Below are 24,277 nucleotides of genomic sequence, written 5' to 3' on the forward strand. Positions count from 1 at the left end.
CTGCCTTGGCAGCACCCCAGGTGGGTTATATACAGTGTTTGTGGACACCAAATATGTCTTCTCTTATTGGGGCAGAAGCAGTGATAACCTAACCAACCATCCCTGGTCCTGATGATGAGCTACAGGGTATGCAGGGTTTTGTCCCAACCCACACCTCAATCGACTCATCAAAGGTTGTCCAGTAACTGAACATCTAGACTTTGAATATGCTAACTCAAGTGTGTTAGTGCTGGGCTTGGAACTAAAAGTGTGTGGTGCAGTGTGTGGCGCACCCTGTATTTTAGCTCTCCGGGACCAGGGTTAGTTATTGAACATCACAGTGTACTACTCAAACATGGCAGGGTCAATTTTATTTCAATTCATAAAGTAAACCAAATTCCAATTCTAAAATCTCCTCATTGAAAAGCATTGAAGAGAATTGGAATTTCAGTGTACTTCCTGAATTGTGTGGAATTGAAATGGAATTGACCCCAACCCTCAAACATAGAACATAGTTTGATCTCTATGGTAGTGACCTGGAGGGGTGCAGTTGTCTACGGGTGACTGGACGAAGGCTGAGCGGCGCTTGGTGGGCATGGGCAGTGCCATCTTCTCCTCCTTGTGTTTGGCCAACGCTGCCTGTACTGCCTCCGTGTGGATATCTGACAGAGAGGGTGAGAAAGAATGAGAACAAGATCAGGACAGACCAAAAAACAGGGATGAGGAATGGAAAAAGTAGGTCAGTCACTGCATCAACTGTGTTCCACTAGACTCCTCTGTCACAATCAGAACCAACCACTATCCCTAAGCAAGGCAGCAGCTCCCACACATCCCACTCCTACTGTGGTGCCATGCATGTTAGAGGTCTGTGTCATTTTTATGAAATTGCACTTAAGTCTACTTCCCATGTAAATATCCTTTGCTATGTTTGTTGCTTTTAAATCTGTAATTTCCTCTGAATGCACTGTGTTTTCTGCTAAATGAATGGCCTCATTGAGGACATTAACGTTTTCGGAATCTGAATCTGTGACGTATGAATGTACAGTATGTGTCTGTCTGTACCTGATCTGTAGCGGTCATCCCTTGCCCCCCCGCTGCGGTTTCTGCGGCCCCCAGAGGAAGAAGAGGGGCCAGAGGCCTCAGGACTGGCAGGGCTACGGTCAGAGCTGGCAGGGCTGGGCTCACCACTGGTAGGGCCGGAGGACGACTGCTGCTGGACGTCTGGGAGAGGCAGATCCACACCTGGACAGAGAGGAATGAGGAGATACTCAGCACCTAGCTCTAACACACGCGCACACACACACACACACACACACACACACACACACACACACACACACACACACACACACACACACACACACACACACACACACACACACACACACACACACACACACACACACACACACACACACACACACACACACACACACACACACTAGGGCTGGTCGATATGGCCAAAAATCATTTACATTTTTTTTCAAACTTACGGGCGATTCACAAAATACAATATATATACAAAAAAGTATCTGGACACTCCTTCAAATTAGTGGATCCGCCTATTTCAGCCACACACGTTGCTGACAGGTGTATCAAATCAAGCTCACAGCCATACAATCTCCATAGACAAACATTGGCAGTAGAATGGCCTTACTGAAGAGCTCAGTGACTTTCAACATGGCACTGTCATAGGATGCCACCTTTCCAACAAGTCCAGTTTGTCAAATTTCTGCCCTGCTAGAGCTGTCCCGGTCAACTGTAAGTTCTGTTATTGTGAAGTGGAAAAGTCTACGAGCAACAACGGCTCAGCCACAAAATGGTAGGCAACACAAGTTTACAGAACAGGACCGCCAAGTTCTGAAGTGAAGTGCATTAAAAAATGGTCCGTCCTCGGTTGCAGCACTCACTGCAGAGTTCCAAACTGCCTCTGGAAGCAAAGTCAGCACTAGAACTGATCATCGGGAGCTTCATGAAATGGGTTTCCATGGCCGAGCAGTGGCACACAAGCTTAAGATCACCAGCCCAATATCAAGCGTTGTCTGGAGTGGTGTAAAACTCGCTGCCATTGGACTCAGGAGCAATGGAAATGGGTTCTCTGAAGTGATGAATCACGCTTCACCATCTGGCAGTCGGACGAACTAATCTGGGTTAGGCAGATGCCAGGAGAACGCTATTTTCCCCAATGCATAGTGCCAACTGTAAAGTTTGGTGGGGGAAGAATAATGGTCTAGGGCTGTTTTTCATGGTTCGGGTTAGGCCCCTTAGTTCAAGTGAAGAGAAATCTTAACACGACAGCATACAATGACATTCTAGATGATTCTGTGCTTCCAACTATGTGGCAACAGTTTGGGTAAGGACACTTCCTGTTTCAGCATGACAATGGCCCCATGCACAAAGTGAGGTTCATAAAGAAATTGTTTGTCGAGATCAGTGTGGAAGAACTTGACTGGCTCGCACAGAGCCCTGAACTTAACTCCATCAAACACCTTTGGGATGAATTGGAACGCCGACTGTGAGCCAGGCCTAATCGCCCAACATCAGTGCCCAACCCTCACTAATGCTCTTGTGGCTGAATGGAAGTCCCTGCAGTCATGTTCCATCAGTAATGGAAAGCCTTCCCAGAAGAGTGTGGAGGCTGTTATAGCTTTATCAAGCTTTATTTATACAGCACATTTCAGACATGGAATGGAACTCAATGTGCTTTACAAGAAAATAAAAGCTTAAACATTTACTATACAACAAACATAAGATTTTAAAAAACAAAAGAATGACAAACTGAACTACTAAAAAGCACCCTAAAGAAAAGTTTTAAGATATCCTTTTAAAAATGTCCAGTTTCAGCCTCCTCAGGCAGGCTATTCCAGAGGCTGTGGGCACAATAATTAAAGGCTGCCTCTCCATGCCTCTTGGACCTAGGCTTTGGGATAGTTAAAAGGCTAGTGCCAGAGGACCTGAGGGACCAACTGGGTGCTTAACTTAAAAGCATGTCTGACATGCATTGAGGTGCACAGTTGTGGATTGATTTACAAAAAAAACAATATAAGAATCTTAAAATGAACTTTAAAAAATGAAAAAACTCACATGCAGCCAGTACAGAGACCTTAAAAACGGTGTAATGTGTGCTCTCCATGTGGTCTTGGTCAGTACCCACGCTGCAGCATTCTGTATGCTTTACAGTTGAACAATGGCTTTCTTGGGTAGACCAGACAGGAGAGCATTACAGTATTCAAACCTGCTTGTAATAAAAGCATGGATTAGTCTGTATCAGCCGGAGAGAGAAACGGCCACAGCTTGGCAATGTTCTTCAGGTGTTTAAAAAAACATTTTTGGTTACATTCCTAATGTGCGATTCAAAATTTTGTTCAGAATCTAAAATAACACCTAGCTTTTTTACCTGGTGTTTTATCTCTATTGCCCGTGAATTAAAATGTGTGGCTAGATTCTCTCTCTGTGCTTTGACTCCAACAATAAGTATGTCGGCATTGCCTTGATTTAGCTGGAGGAAGCTGTGAGCCAGCAGTCTTATGAATATTAAAATCGCCCAACACATTGATTTTTTCATAGTTCTGAAGGAGTATAGACTCAGAGAAATCAGTGAAGAAAGTGGGGCAGTGCTTTGGTGGCCTATACAGGGTTACGGCCAGCACTGGTGGCCGACATTTAAACAGTATATCATGATGCTCAAAAGACCCAAAGTTGCCAAATGAAATTTACTAATGAAAGCATTTGTAAAAAATAGAGGCTGTCGCCCCACCCCTTTTCTCTTTTCTGATAGAGTAAGGGGCGGCAGGTAGCCTAGTGGTTAGAGCATTGGACCAGTAACCGAAAGGTTACCCCGAGCTGACAAGGTAAAAATATGTCGTTCTGCCCCTGAACAAGGCAGTTAACCCACTGTTCCTAGGCCTTCATTATAAATAATAATTTGTTCTTAACTGACTAGCCTAGGTAAGTAAAGGTTAAACAAATAAAAAATAAATGAAAAGCTGTAGTCCGGGGAGGGGAGTGCCACTGGGCTTCGGGGTTGAGCTTAACATTTGTCTGTTGGATTTTCCGTGAGAAACATGCAATCAACTTTGCGCTCAGTAAGGAGGTCATTCACGAGAAAGATTTTACCCCAGGCTGTAATACAACTGGCAATGATTGGGAGTCCCATAGAGCGGAGCACAATTGGCCCTGCGTCGTCCGGGTTTGGCCTATGTAGGCCGTCATTGTAAATAAGAATTTGTTCTTAACTGACTCGCCTAGTTAAATAAAGGTTAAATAAAAAAATATAAAAATTGTGATTGCGCTAACATTTAAAAGCGCCATGTCCAATTGGTGTGGGCCACTGCCCCCGGGGCATCTGCCTCGAGGTAAGCAATGGAATAATAACCACGTTTTCTGACAGCCTCCAATCTATCAGAATGGTAGGAGATAACAGTTAGTAGAAAACCGATAGAAGGCCAGAGTTAAAGGAACATAAGTTAAGTTATTCATAGCGCCATTTCTACAGGTGTTAACATGCTTTCCAAGACCTGCCTTTCTTATTTTGTAAGGGAGAACTGGAGCATTAACAGACCAGGTATGTCCATCCCTAAAACAGTTTGCGATGTTGCGGAAAATAATACTGGAAGCCCTGCGGTTAGGTTGAATCCAGTCTCTTTTTTTTAAGTGCTGGTTGCTCCCACAGCAAATCAAAGGTTGTCACAAAAAGAGACATTCCTGTCGTTGATAAGTTTCTTCAAATACTCATCCAGGGCAATGAATCGGTTGAAATGTTCCAAACCCTTTCGGTAGCACGGGAGTAGGCCAGAGATAACTATTCTCTTCCCTGTGCTAGCGACAGTGCTTAAAACGAAAGTCATTAAAACCTACGTGAGTGACAATGGTGGCAATATTGTAGTAGTTGGCCAGAACCGTGGGCACTAGGGAGTTGATGTCATGGGCACGGACTCCTGAGTGACAGTGGACCTTGGTCAGTCCAAAATCTCTCACCATCGATCTTTCCACAATGATGGTGGATGTGGTGGAAGCAACCTGCTGAACTGTGGTAGCCGTGGGGGAGGGGGGTGCCACTGGGCTTCGGAGTTGAGCTTAACATTTGTCCGTTGGATTGGGACAGATCAACGCCACCCGACTCATTGACAGCTTTACTACAGGAGGCATTTAAAATTGAGATTTGGTTTGCCTGGGTTACAGCTAGGTCGGTGAACTTAGAAAGCAGGTTATCCCTTTCTCGCAACCGAGCTAACAGACGGAGAGTCTCTTCCCTAAACTGCTTGATGGTGGTGCATTTAGGGCAGACAAATCCCTTGTTCATTTTACTGTTACAACGTATCTTCCTTCTGTGATTGTGTGGAAACATCTCACACCTGACGCACGTGTCCAGCTGTGGATGAAAACACTGCACAGCAAGCATTAGCCTGATCCATTTTCATGATGGCTAGCAACTATCTGCTACATCTCCATTTTTGTTTGTTTAATTTAAATTAGCGTCATTGTACAATTAAATGTCAAATAGACTGCATTTAATTATTTTTGCCAAATAGTTCAACCTGCTTTTTTTGTTGTTGCAATAATCACTGATCTGACTTTCAAGTCAGTCTATGAAAATGCAATTTTTTGTTACAAACTTAACTAGAACCATGCATAATACACATCCACTAATAATGACTGACTTCTTGTAGCAGGCATTAGACTATAGAACTATAGGTCTTTATCAACAATCTCTCAAACCCACGAGCTAGTGATTGGCCAGCTAATCTTCATATTTCCGGTTTAGCCAACTTGGATCTATTTGCTAGCTAACAAGGTTGGATTGCTTTGAACACACCCTTCTGTCTGTCTCCAACTGTTTGAAAAACATGTTAGCCTGTCCAGATGTTGAAATCAAGTGGCCGACCTTATTTCTCAAAATGAAAACGAGTTGCCAATTCCTTATAGATTAAACAGCTAGTATAACAGTCTTCGGCTAAAATGCTGCTAGCGGTACATGGTACCCCAAAAATGCTGTGCACGACAAACAGCATTCATTTTCCAGAATCAATGTTCAATGACACTCGTTTTAGTAGTGTCTGCTCTAAGCGCAATTAAAGTAGTGTGTATCGTTAGAAAAGACCACTTCTCCTCTATTACAGTAAACTAAAGTCCCAATGTGTTTGAGTCCGTTGGACCAAACCTCAAATGCAAATAGCGAGTTAAAACCACTTGTCAGGGAGGAAGATGTGATATCTCAACGTTGTAGGCGTGAGAGGTTTCACATTCTAAAATCTGTCCAAAATAAGGCCAATGCTTTTCTTTGGGCTTATTTTACACCTAAGCTTGTCGTCCGTTTTCCTGCCTTTGGGACAACAACTCCCATTGTTAGGGCTGAGACGTGCATCTCGTCATCATATAAAGATCTCTGTTAAAAATGGAAAGGCGCACAGAGGACCGAAGGAGGCGAGACCAAAAATACAACATGAGAACAAGTGTACATAAACGCTCATAAAAAAATACATTCTTGATTCTGCATTACAGGCATTTGCAATATCGTGCAAAAAAACCCATTCAAATTCATGTATTTAATACACCGCCCAGCACTAACACACACACACAAACATTCGCTGACATGCACATTGCACACACACAATTTTGCATTGGTCAGGTAACTCTTGAAACAATATTTAATTTGATATAACCTTACTACTAACTAACAGACCACTTACAGTTGAAGTCGGAAGTTTACATAAAGTCGTTTTAAACTCCGTTCTCTCCACTGGCTTCCAGTTGAAGCTCGCATCCGCTACAAGACCATGGTGCTTGCCTACGGAGCTGTGAGGGGAACGGCACCTCAGTACCTCCAGGCTCTGATCAGGCCCTACACCCAAACAAGGGCACTGCGTTCATCCACCTCTGGCCTGCTCGCCTCCCTACCACTGAGGAAGTACAGCTCCCGCTCAGCCCAGTCAAAACTGTTCGCTGCCCTGGCCCCCCAATGGTGGAACAAACTCCCTCACGACGCCAGGACAGCGGAGTCAATCACCACCTTCAGGAGACACCTGAAACCCCACCTCTTTAAGGAATACCTAGGATAGGTTAAGTAATCCCTCTCACCCCACCCCCCCTAAGTTTTAGATGCACTATTGTTAAGTGACTGTCCCACTGGATATCATAAGGTGAATGCACCAATTTGTAAGTCGCTCTGGATAAGAGCGTCTGCTAAATGACTTAAATGTAAATGTAATGACTCCAACCTAAGTGTTTCAACCACTCCACAAATTTATTGTTAACAAAGTATAGTTTTGGCAAGTCGGTTAGGACATCTACTTTGTGCATGACAAGTCATTTTTCCAACAATTGTTTACAGACAGATTATTTCACTTATAATTCACTGTCACAATTCCAGTGGGTCAGAAGTTTACATACACTAAGTTGACTGTGCCTTTAAACAGCTTGGAAAATTCCAGAAAATTATGTCATGGCTTTAAACGCTTCTGATAGGCTAATTTACATAATTTGAGTCAATTGGAGGTGTACCTTTGGATGTATTTCAGGGTCTACCTTCAAACTCAGTGCCTCTTTGCTTGACATCATGGGAAAATCAAAAGAAATCAGCCAAAACCTCAGGAGGTTCAGGCCTTTATGGCAAGACAGAAGCTACTCATTAAAAGGCACATGACGGCCTGCTTGGAATGTGCCAAAAGGTACCTAAAGACTCTCAGACTATGAGAAACAAGACTCTCTGGTCTGATGAAACTAAGATTGAACCTGAATTGGCCTGAATGCCAAGCATAACATCTGGAGGAAAACAGGCACTGCTCATCACCTGGCCAATACCATCCCTAATGGTAAGGCGTGGTGACAGCATCGTGCTGTGGTGATGTTCTTGGGGACCTTCAATGCTGCAGAAATGCTTTGGTACTCTTCCCCAGATCTGTGCTTCAACACCTTCCTGTCTCAGAGCTCTACGGACAATTCCTTCGACCTCATGGCTTGGTTTTTGCTCGGACGTTCACTGTCAACTGTGGGACCTTTATATAGACAGGTGTGTGCCTTTCCAAATCATCTCCAACTATTTGAATTTACCACAGGTGGACTCTAATTAAGGATGATCAGTGGAAACAGGATGTACCTGAGCTCAGTTTCTAGTGTCATAGCATGAATACTTATGTAAATAAGGTATTTCTGTTTCTCATTTTTATTCATGAACATACATATCTAAAAAGCTGTTTTCACTTTCTCATTATGGGGTATTGTGTGTAGATTGATGAGGATTTTTTATTTATTTAATCCATTTTAGAATAAGGCGTTAACGTAACAAAATGTGGAAAAGGGGAAGGGGTCTGAATAATGTAGATACTGTAGAATTGATTCATCTAGCTCTAAACTCACGATGGCAGGTAGTCAGTTAGTCAGCCAACAGAGTACCACTGAATGATGTCCATGTCAAGTTTGTGGTGTGACCATCCCTATACTGCTCAGAAAAAAAGCAGAAGAAAGCAGATATGGCCTAACAGGCTTTGAGGGAAGTAGCTCACAGTTTTTAGTTTGTTTGTCATCTCGAACCAGTGGCCCAGAGGGACCTCTTGGGTCTTTAGTTGTTTCTACTCCCCAGTTGACCACAACTCTCTGTTCAATTGGTTGGTTGTTCTCCCCAGTTTACCTCAGCTGTGTCATATTGTGGTTCTGTGTTTTCTGTGGACACAGTTGAATGGGGGGAACGTAATGATCAATTTGAAGTCGGAGGTTTACATACACCTTAGACAAATAGATTTAAACTCACAATTCCTGACATTTGATCCTAGTAAAAAATTCCCTGTCTTAGGTCAGTTAGGATCACCACTTTATTTTAAGAATGTGAAATGTCAGAATAATAGTAGAGAGAATGATTGATTTCCCATGGTGTTTATACTTGTTTATCTGTACAAACAATAGTACGCGTGGTACCTTCAAGCGTTTGGAAATTGCTCCCAAGGATGAACCAGACTTGTGGAGGTCTTGGCTGATTTATTTTATTTTCCCATGATGTCAAGAAAAGAGGCACTGAGTTTGAAGGTAGGCCTTGAAATACATCCACAGGTACACCTCAAATGATGTCAATTAGCCTAAGCTTCTAAAGTCATTATTGTTTTGTTTTTTTACAAGTTGCTTAAAGGCACAGTCAACTTAGTGTATGTAAACTTCTGACCCACTGGAATTGTTATACAATGAATTATAAGTGAAATAATCTGTCTGTAAACAATTTTTGGAAAAAATACTTGTCATGCACAAACTAGATGTCCTAACCGACTTGCCAGAACTATAGTTTGTTAACAAGAAATTTGTGGTGTGGTTGAAAAATTAGTTTTAATGACTCCAACCTAAGTGTATGTAAACTTCCGACTTAAACTGCACATATGGTCACTGTGGGGACGATGTTGTCGATGCACTTATTAATGAAGCTGGTGACTGACGTGGTCAACTCCTCAATGTCATTGAATGAATCCCGGAACATATTCCAGTCTGTGTTAGCAAAACAGTCTTGTAGCTTAGCATCTGATTCATCGGACCACTTCCGAATTGAGTGTCACTGGTACTTCCGGTTAGAGTTTTTGCTTGTAAGCAGGAATCAGGAGGATAGAGTTAATCTCAGATTTGCGAAATGGAGGGCGAGCTTTGTATGTATCTCTGTGTGTGCAGTAAAGGTTATCGTTTTTTCCCTCGGTGACAGGTAACATGGTGGTAGAAATGAGGTAAAAATTGATTTTATTTTTTCTGAATTAAATCACTGGCCACTAGGAGCTTCGCTTCTGGGTGAGCATTTTCTTGTTTACCTATGGCCCTACACAGCTTGTTGAGTGCGGTCTTAGTGCCAGCATCAGTTTGTGGTGGTAAGCAGACAGGTATGAAAAATATAGACCTCTTGTAAATAGTATGGTCTACAGTTTATCATGAGGCATTCTAACTCAGGCGAGCAGAACCTCGAGACTTACTTAATATTAGAGATTGCCCACTAGCTGTTAAGAGACACATACCCCCCGCCCTTGGGTTTATGAGACGCTGCCATTCTGTCCTGCCAATGTATAGAAAAAACAGCTAGATTTATATTAACCATGTCCTCGTTTGAAATTTTAAACGGTAAAGGTTAGGTTCCAGTTTATGTTTAGAGTAAGGGTTTAGGGTAGGGTCGTCTGAAGGATTTCACTAAGCATCCACCATTGTACTTCGTTTGAGCAACAATGCAGCTGTTTCGTCATCCACCACTAGAGTGCAGCAGAGAGCCATAAACTCTCCCATCACCATAGGAACAAACAGAGGGAGGTCAAAAACAGATATAGTGGAAAAACAATCATGGGGAAGTCAGTTCAGTAACCAACTATTTGTGGAACAGTTTTGGTCCATCTGTGCATTCTTTCCCCATAACAATGACTTGTTGGTACAAAACTGACTTAGTTGATGAGTTTGGTCATTGCTGCCAGTTGGATTGAAAAGGCATTTGTTTGAGTCTGGGGTTAGGCTGAAAACAGATCGTCATGTCTTGTTCTCTCTGCTACTATATCATCTGTGCATGGATGACAAATATCAAGGGAGGTCAGAAGAAGAGCAATGCGGAGGAAGACAATAGTGGAGGAAGAGGAGGAGGAGAAGGGACTGAAAAGACGAGAGAGGAGATGTTGTATGAAGAATTTATAAAAGGACAACGACAAAAGGGACAGAAAGAAAAAGATAAGAGGGAGAGATGAGTCTTACTGAGGAAGGTGAAAAGAGAAGGAGGAGGAGAAGGAGAGAAGAGAAAGGTCTGTACTTACTGGTGATCTGAGGGAGGAAAGGGGCCAGCAGCCTAGCTCGTTTCTTCTCATAGCCCTTCTGTGTGATGTCACCTAGCAGAGAAGAGAACAGGACACAGCGACATTAGTCACCAGTCAGTCAACACACACTACCATCAATCAATCAATCAACAAATCAATACACACACTGACTGTCTGGGGTTTGATTATTAGGCCTTGATTGATTGATAAACACTATTACAATCAATTAAGATATAGGGCATCAAGATTGAGAGAACACTAACTCTAAAGTCTCTGATTATAAACATGCACACGCTGGTCATCACCCCCCCCTGTATTTTTCCAGTTTTATTAACAGGGAGAAACATGAAATAAGGAGGGAGACTGATAGCGGACAGAGAAGTGTGTTGGGACTGGGTTTCGATCCCATGCGGTCAGGGGATTGCCTAGGTGCCGCGGGCGGCAGCCTTAACCGCTCAACAACTCTCAGGCATCCTAACACACTTCAAAAAACCTTCCAGGGGAGATTCCGTCAGCTTCGGGTACAGCTTCACATGTCCTGTGGCTCACTGCAAACAGAAACTAATGTTCATTTGTCACATGTGTCGTAAAACAACAGGTGTAGGCTAACAGTGAAATGCTTACTTCAGGGTGCTTATCCAACAATGCAGAGTAGAAAAAAATGAACAAATATTGAAATAGTGACACGAGGAACAAACACACAGTGAATAATTAATAATAATATTGAGTAAAAAAGGATCAGGTAAGATTATCGTTTCCCCTCCTTAGTGGACAAATATGACAAGAGCACACAAACCCCAGGGCAGGACAAGCAACTAACCAAAGTTATTACAGCTACGGTTATAGTCTCCCACCAGAGAAAAATACCAAAGTATCTAATCGAGCCACAGAATAGTAAACATGGACATGGCTTGCATCTCCAATGGCACCCTATTCCCTACTATATATAGGACACTACTTATGGCCCCTCGGGTACCATTTGGGATTGTAGCCATGGCAAAAAAAAAGCAAAGAGGAAGCAATGGGAGGTAGTTTCACATGGAACCCAACTCCCCCTCTCCTCTTTTCCCCTATTCTTCATTCTCTAGGGGGGGTGTGGGGGTAGAGGGGAAGGGGGAGAGCGTTTGGGCCAGCCCTCCCACAACTGCAAAGTCCAAACACTCCCTAGGCTCCCCCAAAACACACACACGCACGGGCACGCAGGCAGGCACGGGCGCGTACACACTCACACACATCCCCTTATCTGTGACCAGCGATAGCGTCACAGGGAGAGATAAGAGTCAGTCTAAGTGGAGTAGAGAGGAGGCCTGGGGGTCTGTATCTCTGCATCCCATTCCTCCTAAACCTCCCTTAAAACTGTGATGATTTGAAAAACTTTTATTTAATAGAAACTCAGATGTTTTAGGCATAGTTATAATGAAACATGTCAATTCTGGTCTTCATTTTGACAGTTTGTTGCAAATGTGATGTATTTTGATATTTTAGTAGGAAATCTAGCTCTCTTTGCCCCTAATGGTTCAACTCTACCAACTCTAGTCATCTCAAGGGGGGGTCCGGCATGAAGTACACTCCCTTCTAGATGTGCTGGGTGGTACCACCTCAAAGCTGACGGCACGCCTTATTTGGCAATGGTCGTGATAAGTGGGGTGTGCCAAAATATTTTGCATATGACGCTTCCTTGACTAGACGACTGACGTATCACAACATTTGTTTTTAAAAGCAGTAAGGCACATTTCCACGTATGACCAAATTCAAAGTTTCTGCTTACCGTGCTTTTACGAAGAAAGAAAACGTATAGGCTATGAGGATTACACGCTTATACGCATAGCTACATCCATCGTAATAATGGGCAAAGGCTGAAATTGGGGTTGAGTTCCCCTTTAAGGCATCCGGATGCTTCCGTCCGAAACAGTTTGACACAACTTGTGCATGAATTATGTGTGTGTTCATGTCTCTCCTCTCTCTCTCTCTGTTACACAGTGGAAGGTGTGTTCATGTCTCTCCTCTCTGTTACACAGTGGAAGGTGTGTTCATGTCTCTCCTCTCTGTTACACAGTGGAAGGTGTGTTCATGTCTCTCTGTTACACAGTGGAAGGTGTGTTCATGTCTCTCTGTTACACAGTGGAATGTGTGTCATGTCTCTCCTCTCTGTTACACAGTGGAATGTGTGTCATGTCTCTCCTCTCTGTTACACAGTGGAAGGTGTGTTCATGTCTCTCCTCTCTGTTACACAGTGGAATGTGTGTCATGTCTCTCCTCTCTGTTACACAGTGGAAGGTGTGTTCATGTCTCTCCTCTCTGTTACACAGTGGAATGTGTGTCATGTCTCTCCTCTCTGTTACACAGTGGAAGGTGTGTTCATGTCTCTCCTCTCTGTTACACAGTGGAAGGTGTGTTCATGTCTCTCCTCTCTGTTACACAGTGGAAGGTGTGTTCATGTCTCCTCTCTGTTACACAGTGGAAGGTGTGTTCATGTCTCTCCTCTCTGTTACACAGTGGAAGGTGTGTTCATGTCTCTCCTCTCTGTTACACAGTGGAAGGTGTGTTCATGTCTCTCCTCTCTGTTACACAGTGGAAGGTGTGTTCATGTCTCTCCTCTCTGTTACACAGTGGAAGGTGTGTTCATGTCTCTCCTCTCTGTTACACAGTGGAATGTGTGTCATGTCTCTCCTCTCTGTTACACAGTGGAAGGTGTGTTCATGTCTCTCCTCTCTGTTACACAGTGGAAGGTGTGTTCATGTCTCTCCTCTCTGTTACACAGTGGAAGGTGTGTTCATGTCTCTCTGTTACACAGTGGAAGGTGTGTTCATGTCTCTCCTCTCTGTTACACAGTGGAAGGTGTGTTCATGTCTCTCTTCTCTGTTACACAGTGGAAGGTGTGTTCATGTCTCTCCTCTCTGTTACACAGTGGAAGGTGTGTTCATGTCTCTCCTCTCTGTTACACAGTGGAAGGTGTGTTCATGTCTCTCCTCTCTGTTACACAGTGGAAGGTGTGTTCATGTCTCTCCTCTCTGTTACACAGTGGAAGGTGTGTTCATGTCTCTCCTCTCTGTTACACAGTGGAAGGTGTGTTCATGTCTCCTCTCTGTTACACAGTGGAAGGTGTGTTCATGTCTCCTCTCTGTTACACAGTGGAAGGTGTGTTCATGTCTCCTCTCTGTTACACAGTGGAAGGTGTGTTCATGTCTCTCTGTTACACAGTGGAAGGTGTGTTCATGTCTCTCCTCTCTGTTACACAGTGGAAGGTGTGTTCATGTCTCTCTGTTACACAGTGGAAGGTGTGTTCATGTCTCTCCTCTCTGTTACACAGTGGAAGGTGTGTTCATGTCTCTCCTCTCTGTTACACAGTGGAAGGTGTGTTCATGTCTCTCCTCTCTGTTACACAGTGGAAGGTGTGTCATGTCTCTCCTCTCTGTTACACAGTGGAAGGTGTGTTCATGTCTCTCCTCTCTGTTACACAGTGGAAGGTGTGTTCATGTCTCTCCTCTCTGTTACACAGTGGAAGGTGTGTTCATGTCTCTCTGTTACACAGTGGAAGGTGTGTTCATGTCTCTCTGTTACACAGTGGAAGGTGTGTTCATGTCTCTCTTCTCTGTTACACAGTGGAAGGTGTGTTCATGTCTCTCCTCTCTGTTACACAGTGGAAGGTGTGTTCATGTCTCTCCTCTCTGTTACACAGTGGAAGGTGTGTTCATGTCTCTCCTCTCTGTTACACAGTGGAAGGTGTGTTCATGTCTCTCCTCTCTGTTACACAGTGGAAGGTGTGTTCATGTCTCTCCTCTCTGTTACACAGTGGAAGGTGTGTTCATGTCTCCTCTCTGTTACACAGTGGAAGGTGTGTTCATGTCTCCTCTCTGTTACACAGTGGAAGGTGTGTTCATGTCTCTCTGTTACACAGTGGAAGGTGTGTTCATGTCTCTCCTCTCTGTTACACAGTGGAAGGTGTGTTCATGTCTCTCCTCTCTGTTACACAGTGGAAGGTGTGTTCATGTCTCTCCTCTCTGTTACACAGTGGAAGGTGTGTTCATGTCTCTCTGTTACACAGTGGAAGGTGTGTTCATGTCTCTCTGTTACACAGTGGAAGGTGTGTTCATGTCTCTCTGTTACACAGTGGAAGGTGTGTTCATGTCTCTCCTCTCTGTTACACAGTGGAAGGTGTGTTCATGTCTCTCCTCTCTGTTACACAGTGGAAGGTGTGTTCATGTCTCTCCTCTCTGTTACACAGTGGAAGGTGTGTTCATGTCTCTCCTCTCTGTTACACAGTGGAAGGTGTGTTCATGTCTCTCCTCTCTGTTACACAGTGGAAGGTGTGTTCATGTCTCTCCTCTCTGTTACACAGTGGAAGGTGTGTTCATGTCTCTCCTCTCTGTTACACAGTGGAAGGTGTGTTCATGTCTCTCCTCTCTGTTACACAGTGGAAGGTGTGTTCATGTCTCTCCTCTCTCTGTTACACTGTGGAAGGTGTGTTCATGTCTCTCCTCTCTGTATTTGGCATTGATGTGGAATAAGCTAAAACAGTCTAGTCTGGCAGGGAGGAGTATTTAGCATTGATGTGGAATATGCTAAAACCATTTCTAGTCTGGCAGGGAGGAGCATTTGGCATTGATGTGGAATAAGCTAAAACAGTCTAGTCTGGCAGGGAGGAGTATTCCCGCTCAGCCCAGTCAAAACTGTTCGCTGCTCTGGCCCCCCAATGGTGGAACAAACTCCCTCACGACGCCAGGACAGCGGAGTCAATCACCACCTTCCGGAGACACCTGAAACCCCACCTCTTTAAGGAATACCTAGGATAGGATAAAGTAATCCTTCTCACCCCCCCCCTTTAAGATTTAGATGCACTATTGTAAAGTGACTGTTCCACTGTATGTCATAAGGTGAATGCACCAATTTGTAAGTCGCTCTGGATAAGAGCGTCTGCTAAATTACTTAAATGTAATGTTAAATGTAAATGTAAATGTACGGTGTTGGTCTTCGGCAAGGTTTTTTTCCTGGCTGTTCGTGCACACGTCATTTATTCTTGAGCAAAGTCGAACTTCGGGAGCCAAAGTCTACGCCCCTTCATTTGTGATCCGTCAAATGTAAGGGTAAATCGAGGCTCTTCTTCTCGATTCAGCCGAAACTCAGTGTGGATTCAAAAATGGCGAACGACAACAACTTGCAGCGTCGCTTGGTCGAGGAGGTACAGAAGTACCTGCACCTCTACGATTCCAGCCCTTGCATCATATAAAGACTAGCATGTAAAGGCCAATTCATCCTGAAGTACACAAAATGTTGCTCCTCATCAATTGGGCGCATTTGTTGAACCAGCATGGCATAAACCCCCCCTCCGTTGTTCCTTATCTGTTGAGTGGGCGCACTGACTATCTTCTCCTTTTATATGTGTTACTAGGTAAAGTGATACCGGGCAATTCCCACAACTTCCATTTTCTCGCCAGTCAAGTGTCTCTTTCTGTGAACACCATATTATTTCTACAGTGAGCCTCTTCCTTGCTTTGGGTGTCGTCGTCACTTCCTTGTTTGGCCGTAGTTGAGTATTACCAGCACTATTTCCACTCTTCCCCTTTTCAAGCGAATGTCTTTAAGGGAGTATGCGAGCGAGCACGCTCGTTCGGTTTGCTTAGCCAGGTTCTACTAGGCGCCAGCCGAACCTGTCCGGGACGGCTTTATACCCCTACACCACCTCCTACAACTCCCACTGACTTGTGGAGGGACAGGGGTGGTGTGTGCTGCAGCCCAGACTAGAGGAAGATAAACGTACAATGAGAGAAACTGGTTGGGGAAGTGAGAAGGAACAAATAACGCGAGGGAGCGAGAGAGAGAGAGACCCGATGGAGGCGTTTGATAAGCTGCTGGGCCTGGGGTGGTGTGTGTTTTATCTTGAAGGCACTGGCATCTCTCGCTCTCCCTCTCTCGCTCTGCACTTGATATTACTGAGTAGAACAACAACTATTGAACATGAGAGAACTACTGCTGTGGGTTGTTTTTGGGGACAGTATTATTTGCAACGTCAATCAGAGAAAAGGGGCAGGGGGCCACGAGCGAGAGCGAGAGAAAGTAAGAGTGACTGCAGGAGTGAGAAAGGGTAACAAAAAGAGAGACCTAGTGGGACAAATAGAAAGAGTGACAGAGAGAAGGAGAGTAACAGAGTGATAGGTAGAGAAACCAACAAAGTGAGAGGAGAGAGAGGGAGTTCTGAGTGCTTTTCCATTCTGTGTCAGAGTGCTGTAGGGGCTCCCAGTATTCAGCAATGTGTTCATGCCTGGATACACACATTGTTACCGCTGCCTGAAAATCTGGCACGGAAACAGCAACTACAAGACACACACAAACAGGGACACACACACACACACACACCCACACACAAACAGGGACACACACACCCACACACAAACAGGGACACACACACACACCCACACACAAACGTACGCAAAGGCCTACATTACAGACAAACACTCTTTCCGTCTTTCACACACAAACACACAGAGAGGGAGTTGGCCCCACGCTCTGCCACAGTAAGTGGTAGATTGATGTTAGTGAGGAGTAGTGGACTGGAGCTCCATTGTGTGAGAGAGAGTTCTGGCCTACTCCAAGCATGAGCTCTGAACTGTGACTGATGTTGGGTCATTAACACAGAGAGACAGAGGGGTGCCTGTACTGGTGATGGGGTGGGACACAACAACAGGCACAGACTGGCACCACCACACAGCACCACCATAGACAGCAGCAGACATCCAGACCTGGAGTTGGAGCTGGGCAGACAGAGTGGGCTGTGACCTGGTCAAGTCTGCACTCACCAACAGCTTGTGAGCAACACTTGCTACAGTTTGTGTATTAGAGAGAGATAGAAATAATGCTTTTGGAAAAACTGTTGCATGTTTTGAGAAATGTTTGTGTGTGTGTGTGCGCGTGCATGCGTGCGTGTGCGAGAGGTCTAAGGGCAGGATATGAGCGTTACCCCACCCCGTCTCCCCTGCCAAAAGCAGTTCGCAGTTTATTGAGACTACAGGAATGTGCACCAAATGGCACCCCATTCCTGAAATAGTGCACCACTTTTGACTAGGGCACATAGGGCTCTGGACAAAAGTGGTGCACTATATAGGGAATAATGTGCCATTTGGGACACCACCTAAAGGAATGTGCTGATGGGAGAACAGTCTCCTAACTGACTGGGCCAACTGGCTCACTGGACAAACTGTGTATGTGCATGTGTGAGATGCTATTCTGATAGTGTGTGTATGCGCGTGCGTGCACAATGTTTTTCTGTGTTGTGTGGGTGATGCTATTCTGCGGAGTGTGTGAGTGTGTGTGTGTAACGCTGGAGCAGGTTAATGCAGGGTGGGGGGGTTACAGTGTTTAGAAGAATGAGTGCTGAATTAGCTAGCGATGCAGTGGCACGGTGGGCCACCAGATCCATATGTGTCAGCACAGCAGCACCAGTTACGGCTTCAATATATCGAATTCATATGAATGTATGTTTTTGCGTGATATTCCAAAAGCATGTATCGCAAGAATCAAGGCTTTGTTAATTTTTTGGGCATTTATGTCCGCTTGTTTTCATGTTGTATTTTTGGTCTCGTCTCCTTCGCTCCTGTGTTGTGTTCACCTTCCCATTTACACCAGAGATCGGTGTATAATGACGAGATACATCTCCCCCCTAACAATGGGAGCTGTTGTACCAAAGGCGGGAAGGCAGGCGTCAAGCTTAGGTCCCAAATAAGCCCATAGAAATGCATTGGCCTTATTTTGAACATATTTTATAAAGTGAAACCTCTCGCTTTGCCTCTTCTTCTGGTTTACAAACACCAAGCCCCTCCCCCTGCCTTTCACGCCAACAACGTTGAGAGATCACATCTTCCTCTCTGACAAGCGGTCTCAACTCGACATTTGCATTGGAGGTTTGGTGCAACAGAATTGGTCATATGGACACAAACACATTGTTGACTTTATTTTACTGTAATAAAGGAGAAGTGATCTCTTTTTATACTTTTTAATACTCTTTTTATGTCTCAACTACTTTAATTGCATTCAGAGCAGACACTACTAAAACGAGAGTATCAATGAACATTGATTCTGGAAAATGTATGCTCAGTTTGTTCCGTGTGGCATTGGGGTACCACATACCGTACCGCTAGCAGCATTTTAGCCAAAGACTTATACAGTACTAGCTGTCTAGTCTGTGTTTCAGAAATGTGTAAAAAGCAGTGTTGTGTTCGAGACCACCTAAAACGAGACCGATTCAAGACCAGATCAAATCGAGTTTGAGTCATGACCGGGAGCGAGACATGACCGGGAGCGGGACCGAGCGAGACATGACCGGGAGCGGGACCGAGCGAGACATGACCGGGAGCGGGACCGAGCGAGACATGACCGGGAGCGGGACCGAGTCATGACCGGGAGGGGGAGAGAGTCATGACCGAGTCATGACCGGGAGGGGGAGCGGCACCGAGTCATGACCGAGACGGGGAGCGGCACCGAGTCATGACCGAGACGGGGAGCGGCACCGAGTCATGACCGAGACGGGGAGCGGCACCGAGTCATGACCGAGACGGGGAGCGGCACCGAGTCATGACCGAGACGGGGAGCGGCACCGAGTCATGACCGAGACGGGGAGCGGCACCGAGTCATGACCGAGACGGGGAGCGGCACCGAGTCATGACCCGGGGAGCGGCACCGAGTCATGACCGAGACGGGGAGCGGCACCGAGTCATGACCGAGGCGGGGAGCGGCACCGAGTCATGACCGAGACGGGGAGCGGCACCGAGTCATGACCGAGACGGGGAGCGGCACCGAGTCATGACCGAGACGGGGAGCGGCACCGAGTCATGACCGAGACGGGGAGCGGCACCGAGTCATGACCGAGACGGGGAGCGGCACCGAGTCATGACCGAGACGGGGAGCGGCACCGAGTCATGACCGAGACGGGGAGCGGGACCGAGTCATGACCGAGACGGGGAGCGGGACCGAGTCATGACCGAGACGGGGAGCGGGACCGAGTCAGAGAAGGGCTAAGGATTTCTAAAATAAGGAGGGGGGGGGGGGGTTCTCATCAATCTACAAACAATACCCCCACAGGGTTTGTAAGTAAGCATTTCAACATATGATGACCTTGGTCTCTACACTGATTGTATTCGGTGCATGTGACAAAATGTGATTCGATTTAAATGACAAAGCAAAAACAGGATAAGACATTTTTTCAAATGTATAATTACATTTTAAAAATGAAATATTAAATTTACATACAGTACAGGTCAAAAGTTCGGGAGGCAAAAATTCATTCCAGGGTTAATTTATTTTGACTATATTATACATTGCAGAAGACATCAAAACTATGAAATAACACATATGGAATCATGTAGTAACCCCCAAAAAAGTGTTGAACAAATTAAATATATTTTAGATTCTTCAAAAGCAGCCACCCTAACACTCATATCTTTTGGACTTGCCCCGCAATCAAAACTTACTGGGGAGAAATAAGATCTAACATTGGAAAAATAATGGGATTTGATATAGTACAAACATTCATGTCTTTGTACTTGGAGAAAAGTACCTCTTGAAGGTTCTACTTGCAGCCAGTAAAAAGGATGCCACTAGGAAATGGCTACAAAAAGACCCTCACACAGTGACACAATGGATAGACAATGTAAAAGAAATACACCACATGGAGCGTATGACCTTTGCTTTAAGAACACAAGAGATCATACGCGAGTTCAGGAATACTTTAAAAACAGGTTTCATACTTGAAAAAGGTTTCATTCAAAGATGTCAATGTAACTAATATAATGAAGGTATGACGTGCACTGGAACTGCCAGATCTTTTTTGTTGTTCTTTTATTTTACTTTTTGTACTTTGTGTTCAACAATAAAAACAAAGTATACTTTTGTTTTTTAAAGCGGCCACCCTTTCCCTTGACCGTTTTGCACACTCTTGGCATTATCTCAACTAGCTTTACCTGGAATGCTTTTCCAACAGTCTTGAAGGTGTTCCCACATATGCTGAGTAAGTTGTTGGCTGATTTTCCTTCACTTTGTGGTCCAACTCATCCCAAACCATCTCAATTGGGTTGAGGTCGGTTGATTGTGGAGACCAGGTCATCATATGGCACTCCATCACTAAAGGTCACTAATAAGAAATACTGTAGGTATTCAGACCCTTTAATCAGTACTTTGTTGAAGCACCTTTGGCAGCGATTATAGCCTCGAGTCTTCTTGGGTATGACGCTATACGCTTGGCATACCTGTATTTTTATGGAGTTTCTCCTATTCCTCTCTGCAGATCCTCTCAAGCTCTGTCAAGCTGGATGGGGAGCGTTGCTGCACAGCTATTTTCAGGTCTCTCCAGAGATGTTCGATGGGTTTCAATTCCGGGGTCTGGCTGGGCCACTCAAGGACATTCAGAGACTTGTCTCAAAGCCACTCCTGCTTTGTCTAGGCTGTATGCTTCGGGTTGTTGTTCGGTTGGAAGGTGAACCGTCACCTCAGTCTGAGGTCCTGAGTGCTCTGGAGCAGGTTTTCATCAAGGATCTTTCTGTACTTTGCCCCGTTCATCTTTGCCTCAATCCTGACTAGTCTCCCAGTCCCTGCCGCTGAAACACATCCCCACAGCATAATGCTGCCACCCACATGCATCACTGTAGGGATGGTGCCGGGTTTCCTCCAGATGTGACACTTGGCATTGGCCAAAGAGTTCAAACTTGATTTCATCAGACCAGAGAATCTTGTTTCTCATGGTCAGAGTTTTAGGTACCTTTTTGGCAAACTCCAAGTGGGCTGTCATGTTCCTTTTACTGAGGAGTGTCTTCTGTCTGGCCACTCTACCATAAAGGCCTGATTGATGGAGTGCTGCAGAGATGGTTGTGCTTCTGCAAGTTTCTCCCATCTCCACAGAGGAACTCTAGAGCTCTGTCAGTGACTATTGGGTTCCTGGTCACCTCCCTGACCAAGGCCCTTCTCCACCGATTGCTCAGTTTGACCAGGCTGCCAGCTCTAGGAAGAGTCATGGTGGTGAAGAAAGATCTTCCATTTAAGAATGATGGAGGCCACTGTGTTCTTCAATGCTGCAGAAATGTTTTGGTACCCTTCCCCAGATCTGTGCCTCAACACAATCCTGTGTCGGAGCTCTACGGACAATTCCTTCGACCTCATGTTTTTGCTCTTGCATGCACTGTCAATTGTGGGACCTTATGGGACCTTATATAGACAGTTGTGTGCCTTTCCAAATCATGTCAATTTAAAGTCACCACACGTGGACTCCAAACAAGTTGTTGAAACATCAAGGATAATCAATGGAAACAGGATGCAACTGAGCTCAACAGGATGCAACGGAGTTTCATGGAAAAGGTTCTGAATACTTATGTAAAGAAGTTTTTTTTATTTTTTTATATACATTTGCAAAAAGTTCTAAAAACCTGTTTTTGCTTCGTCATTATGGGGTATTGTGTGTAGATGGCTGAGGATATGTTTTTATTTCATTTTACAATAAGGCTGCGAAGTATCAAAATGTGTAAAAAGTCAAGGGATCTGAAAACTTTTATATAAAACTGTATATTATTATTTTCAAGGATGTTCTGATTTAATCTCCTCAGTTTTTGTTAGAAATTAAAGGGTTGACACCGGGGAGATAAATCTAGCTAGCCAAGTCAGCCATTGGCTAGGCCATGAGAAGCTAGATGAAGGCATCTGTCATTCAACTGTATGAGGGAAAAATTTGTGGGTGACATTGGAATCAACCAATCACATCGAGTTAATGGGTGGGACATTTTTTACAAAAACGTATGGAAACTTCTTCCTTCTCGAAGAACAACAGGTCACTGTGCAATAGCGAACAGTAGTTATCCCATGGTCTAGCTAGCTAGCAGATTTTATCAAAGAGGATGTTGTTGCTAATATGTTAGCTTCACCCTTTTCAAGAATAACTTTCAACAAGAAGTAAGGTTCCAAATGATCCTCTGGTGAGGGGAACTGTGTTGTTGTTTATTGCAGCGCGCTTGCTGATGTTAGCCATCTCTTTGAAAATAACTTCTGTGTGTGAAACATTATTGCATTTAAAGTGGAACTAACAGCATTTTAGCTCAATTAAATCTTATAAAAATCTGTTCATATACACCCCCAGGAAGAATGACTCTGAAAAGCGACCACTTCGATATGGACATTTCATAAATTCTTAGAATGTTTAGGAATTACATATACTAAGGCATTTGTGAAAATTCGATAGCAATGTAGAGCGGGAAAGAGGCCGTGCGTTTGGACAATTAATAGTCAATAAAACCAAATAAAAACACCTGTCTTGTCCAGGACCGGAGTCAACACAGACTGGTGCACTATAGAGTATAACAGTACGCCTTTATACAAACAAGCCATTTGCCTCACAGGCCTGCCATCATTCCCTTTGAACTGGACTGTATGTTTACAAGCAGTTGCAACCGCGCGACTTTAGGTCATTAGAATGCATTTGCCAAAAAAAAAGCCACAAAATACACCGGAATGGATTTCTGCAAATATGTAAACGCCATGGGAGTCCCCTTACATTTGGGAACTTTACAGTCCTATTGATCAAACAACCATGAAAAGGACATCAACAACACGATCAACAACTAATGCTAGCCAGAGCTAAAATTGAACAGAGGAACATTAGATAAACCCTCTCAAACTTTTTCAGCAAGTTGGCCGTCAAAATTGCAATGGGGAATTGTAGCCTCCACTTCCTTCTGCAGCTTGCCTGCCAATGCATGCTTGTCCCAACCAAGCACCCATGCTAACTGGCTAAAGTTGGCTAGCTTGCTACTTCCAGACACAAATGAAAGAACACCTCACTCTGGCCATTTTATTCACCCTAACAGACCTGGTTAGGCTGTTTGAATGTTATCTAGAGCGTTCTTGACTAATTATTACTTTTATTGCCTATGTTAACAGAAACCGGTCATATTCAGCGGATGTTGCGCGTTCGTAAATTCATCAGTTGTTCTGCGCTCTGACGAGAGTGCTCTGAAATCAGAGTAGATAGCCAGAGTGAATGTTCAAACACAAGAGATATGCTAACTAGATAAGTTGTTAAAGTTCTTGCTAGCTAACCAAATGACACCTGTATCTCTAGCTGTGTATATCCACCAAAAAAACAATATGAGGGGGAAAAGTCAGTGACTCACCCACTCCTCCAATGTCATGACATCCTGCTAGCAGCTAGCTAACTAACATTAGGCTTTGTGATTTTAGCTTGCTACATAAATAGATACGCTAGCCTATTAGCCACGTTACGACTGACTTTGTGATCATTGCCCGTGCTAGCTTGATTATATTGACATTCCCAGCCTTAGTTACATTCGTCCCTTCTTGTCCAGAATATTGAGTCATTTAAACAGAAACAGTGCATCTTGAACGGGAGGCAGAAAACAATGTACCAGGCCAGCTGTGATTTACAACCTGATCTAAGACTACCAAGAAATTAATTGGTGAATTATACATAGAGTCAAATACAACCTATTTTTAAAACCTCAAACTTTTGACTGATATTATGATTGTTTGTTTCATATCTGCAAAGTAGTCAAAACGCT

At 44.4% G+C, this 24,277-nt stretch overlaps 1 protein-coding gene across 2 annotated transcripts in view; it reads right to left on the reverse strand.

The window, feature by feature from the left end:
* Positions 1-24,277, reverse strand: part of dip2ba (disco-interacting protein 2 homolog Ba) — an 83,031-nt gene that overhangs the window by 38,011 nt on the left and 20,743 nt on the right. For both annotated transcript variants that reach the window (XM_046366177.1, XM_046366176.1), the window contains exons 2-4: positions 10,731-10,802; positions 1,042-1,221; positions 516-641 (exon numbers count right to left, since the gene is read on the reverse strand). In XM_046366177.1, the coding sequence (XP_046222133.1) occupies positions 516-641; positions 1,042-1,221; positions 10,731-10,802 (378 nt within the window). The remainder of the gene's footprint in view (positions 1-515; positions 642-1,041; positions 1,222-10,730; positions 10,803-24,277) is intronic.

This window comes from Oncorhynchus gorbuscha, linkage group LG10 (assembly GCF_021184085.1).
Source record: "Oncorhynchus gorbuscha isolate QuinsamMale2020 ecotype Even-year linkage group LG10, OgorEven_v1.0, whole genome shotgun sequence".
In the NCBI taxonomy this organism is placed as follows: Eukaryota; Metazoa; Chordata; class Actinopteri; order Salmoniformes; family Salmonidae; genus Oncorhynchus; species Oncorhynchus gorbuscha.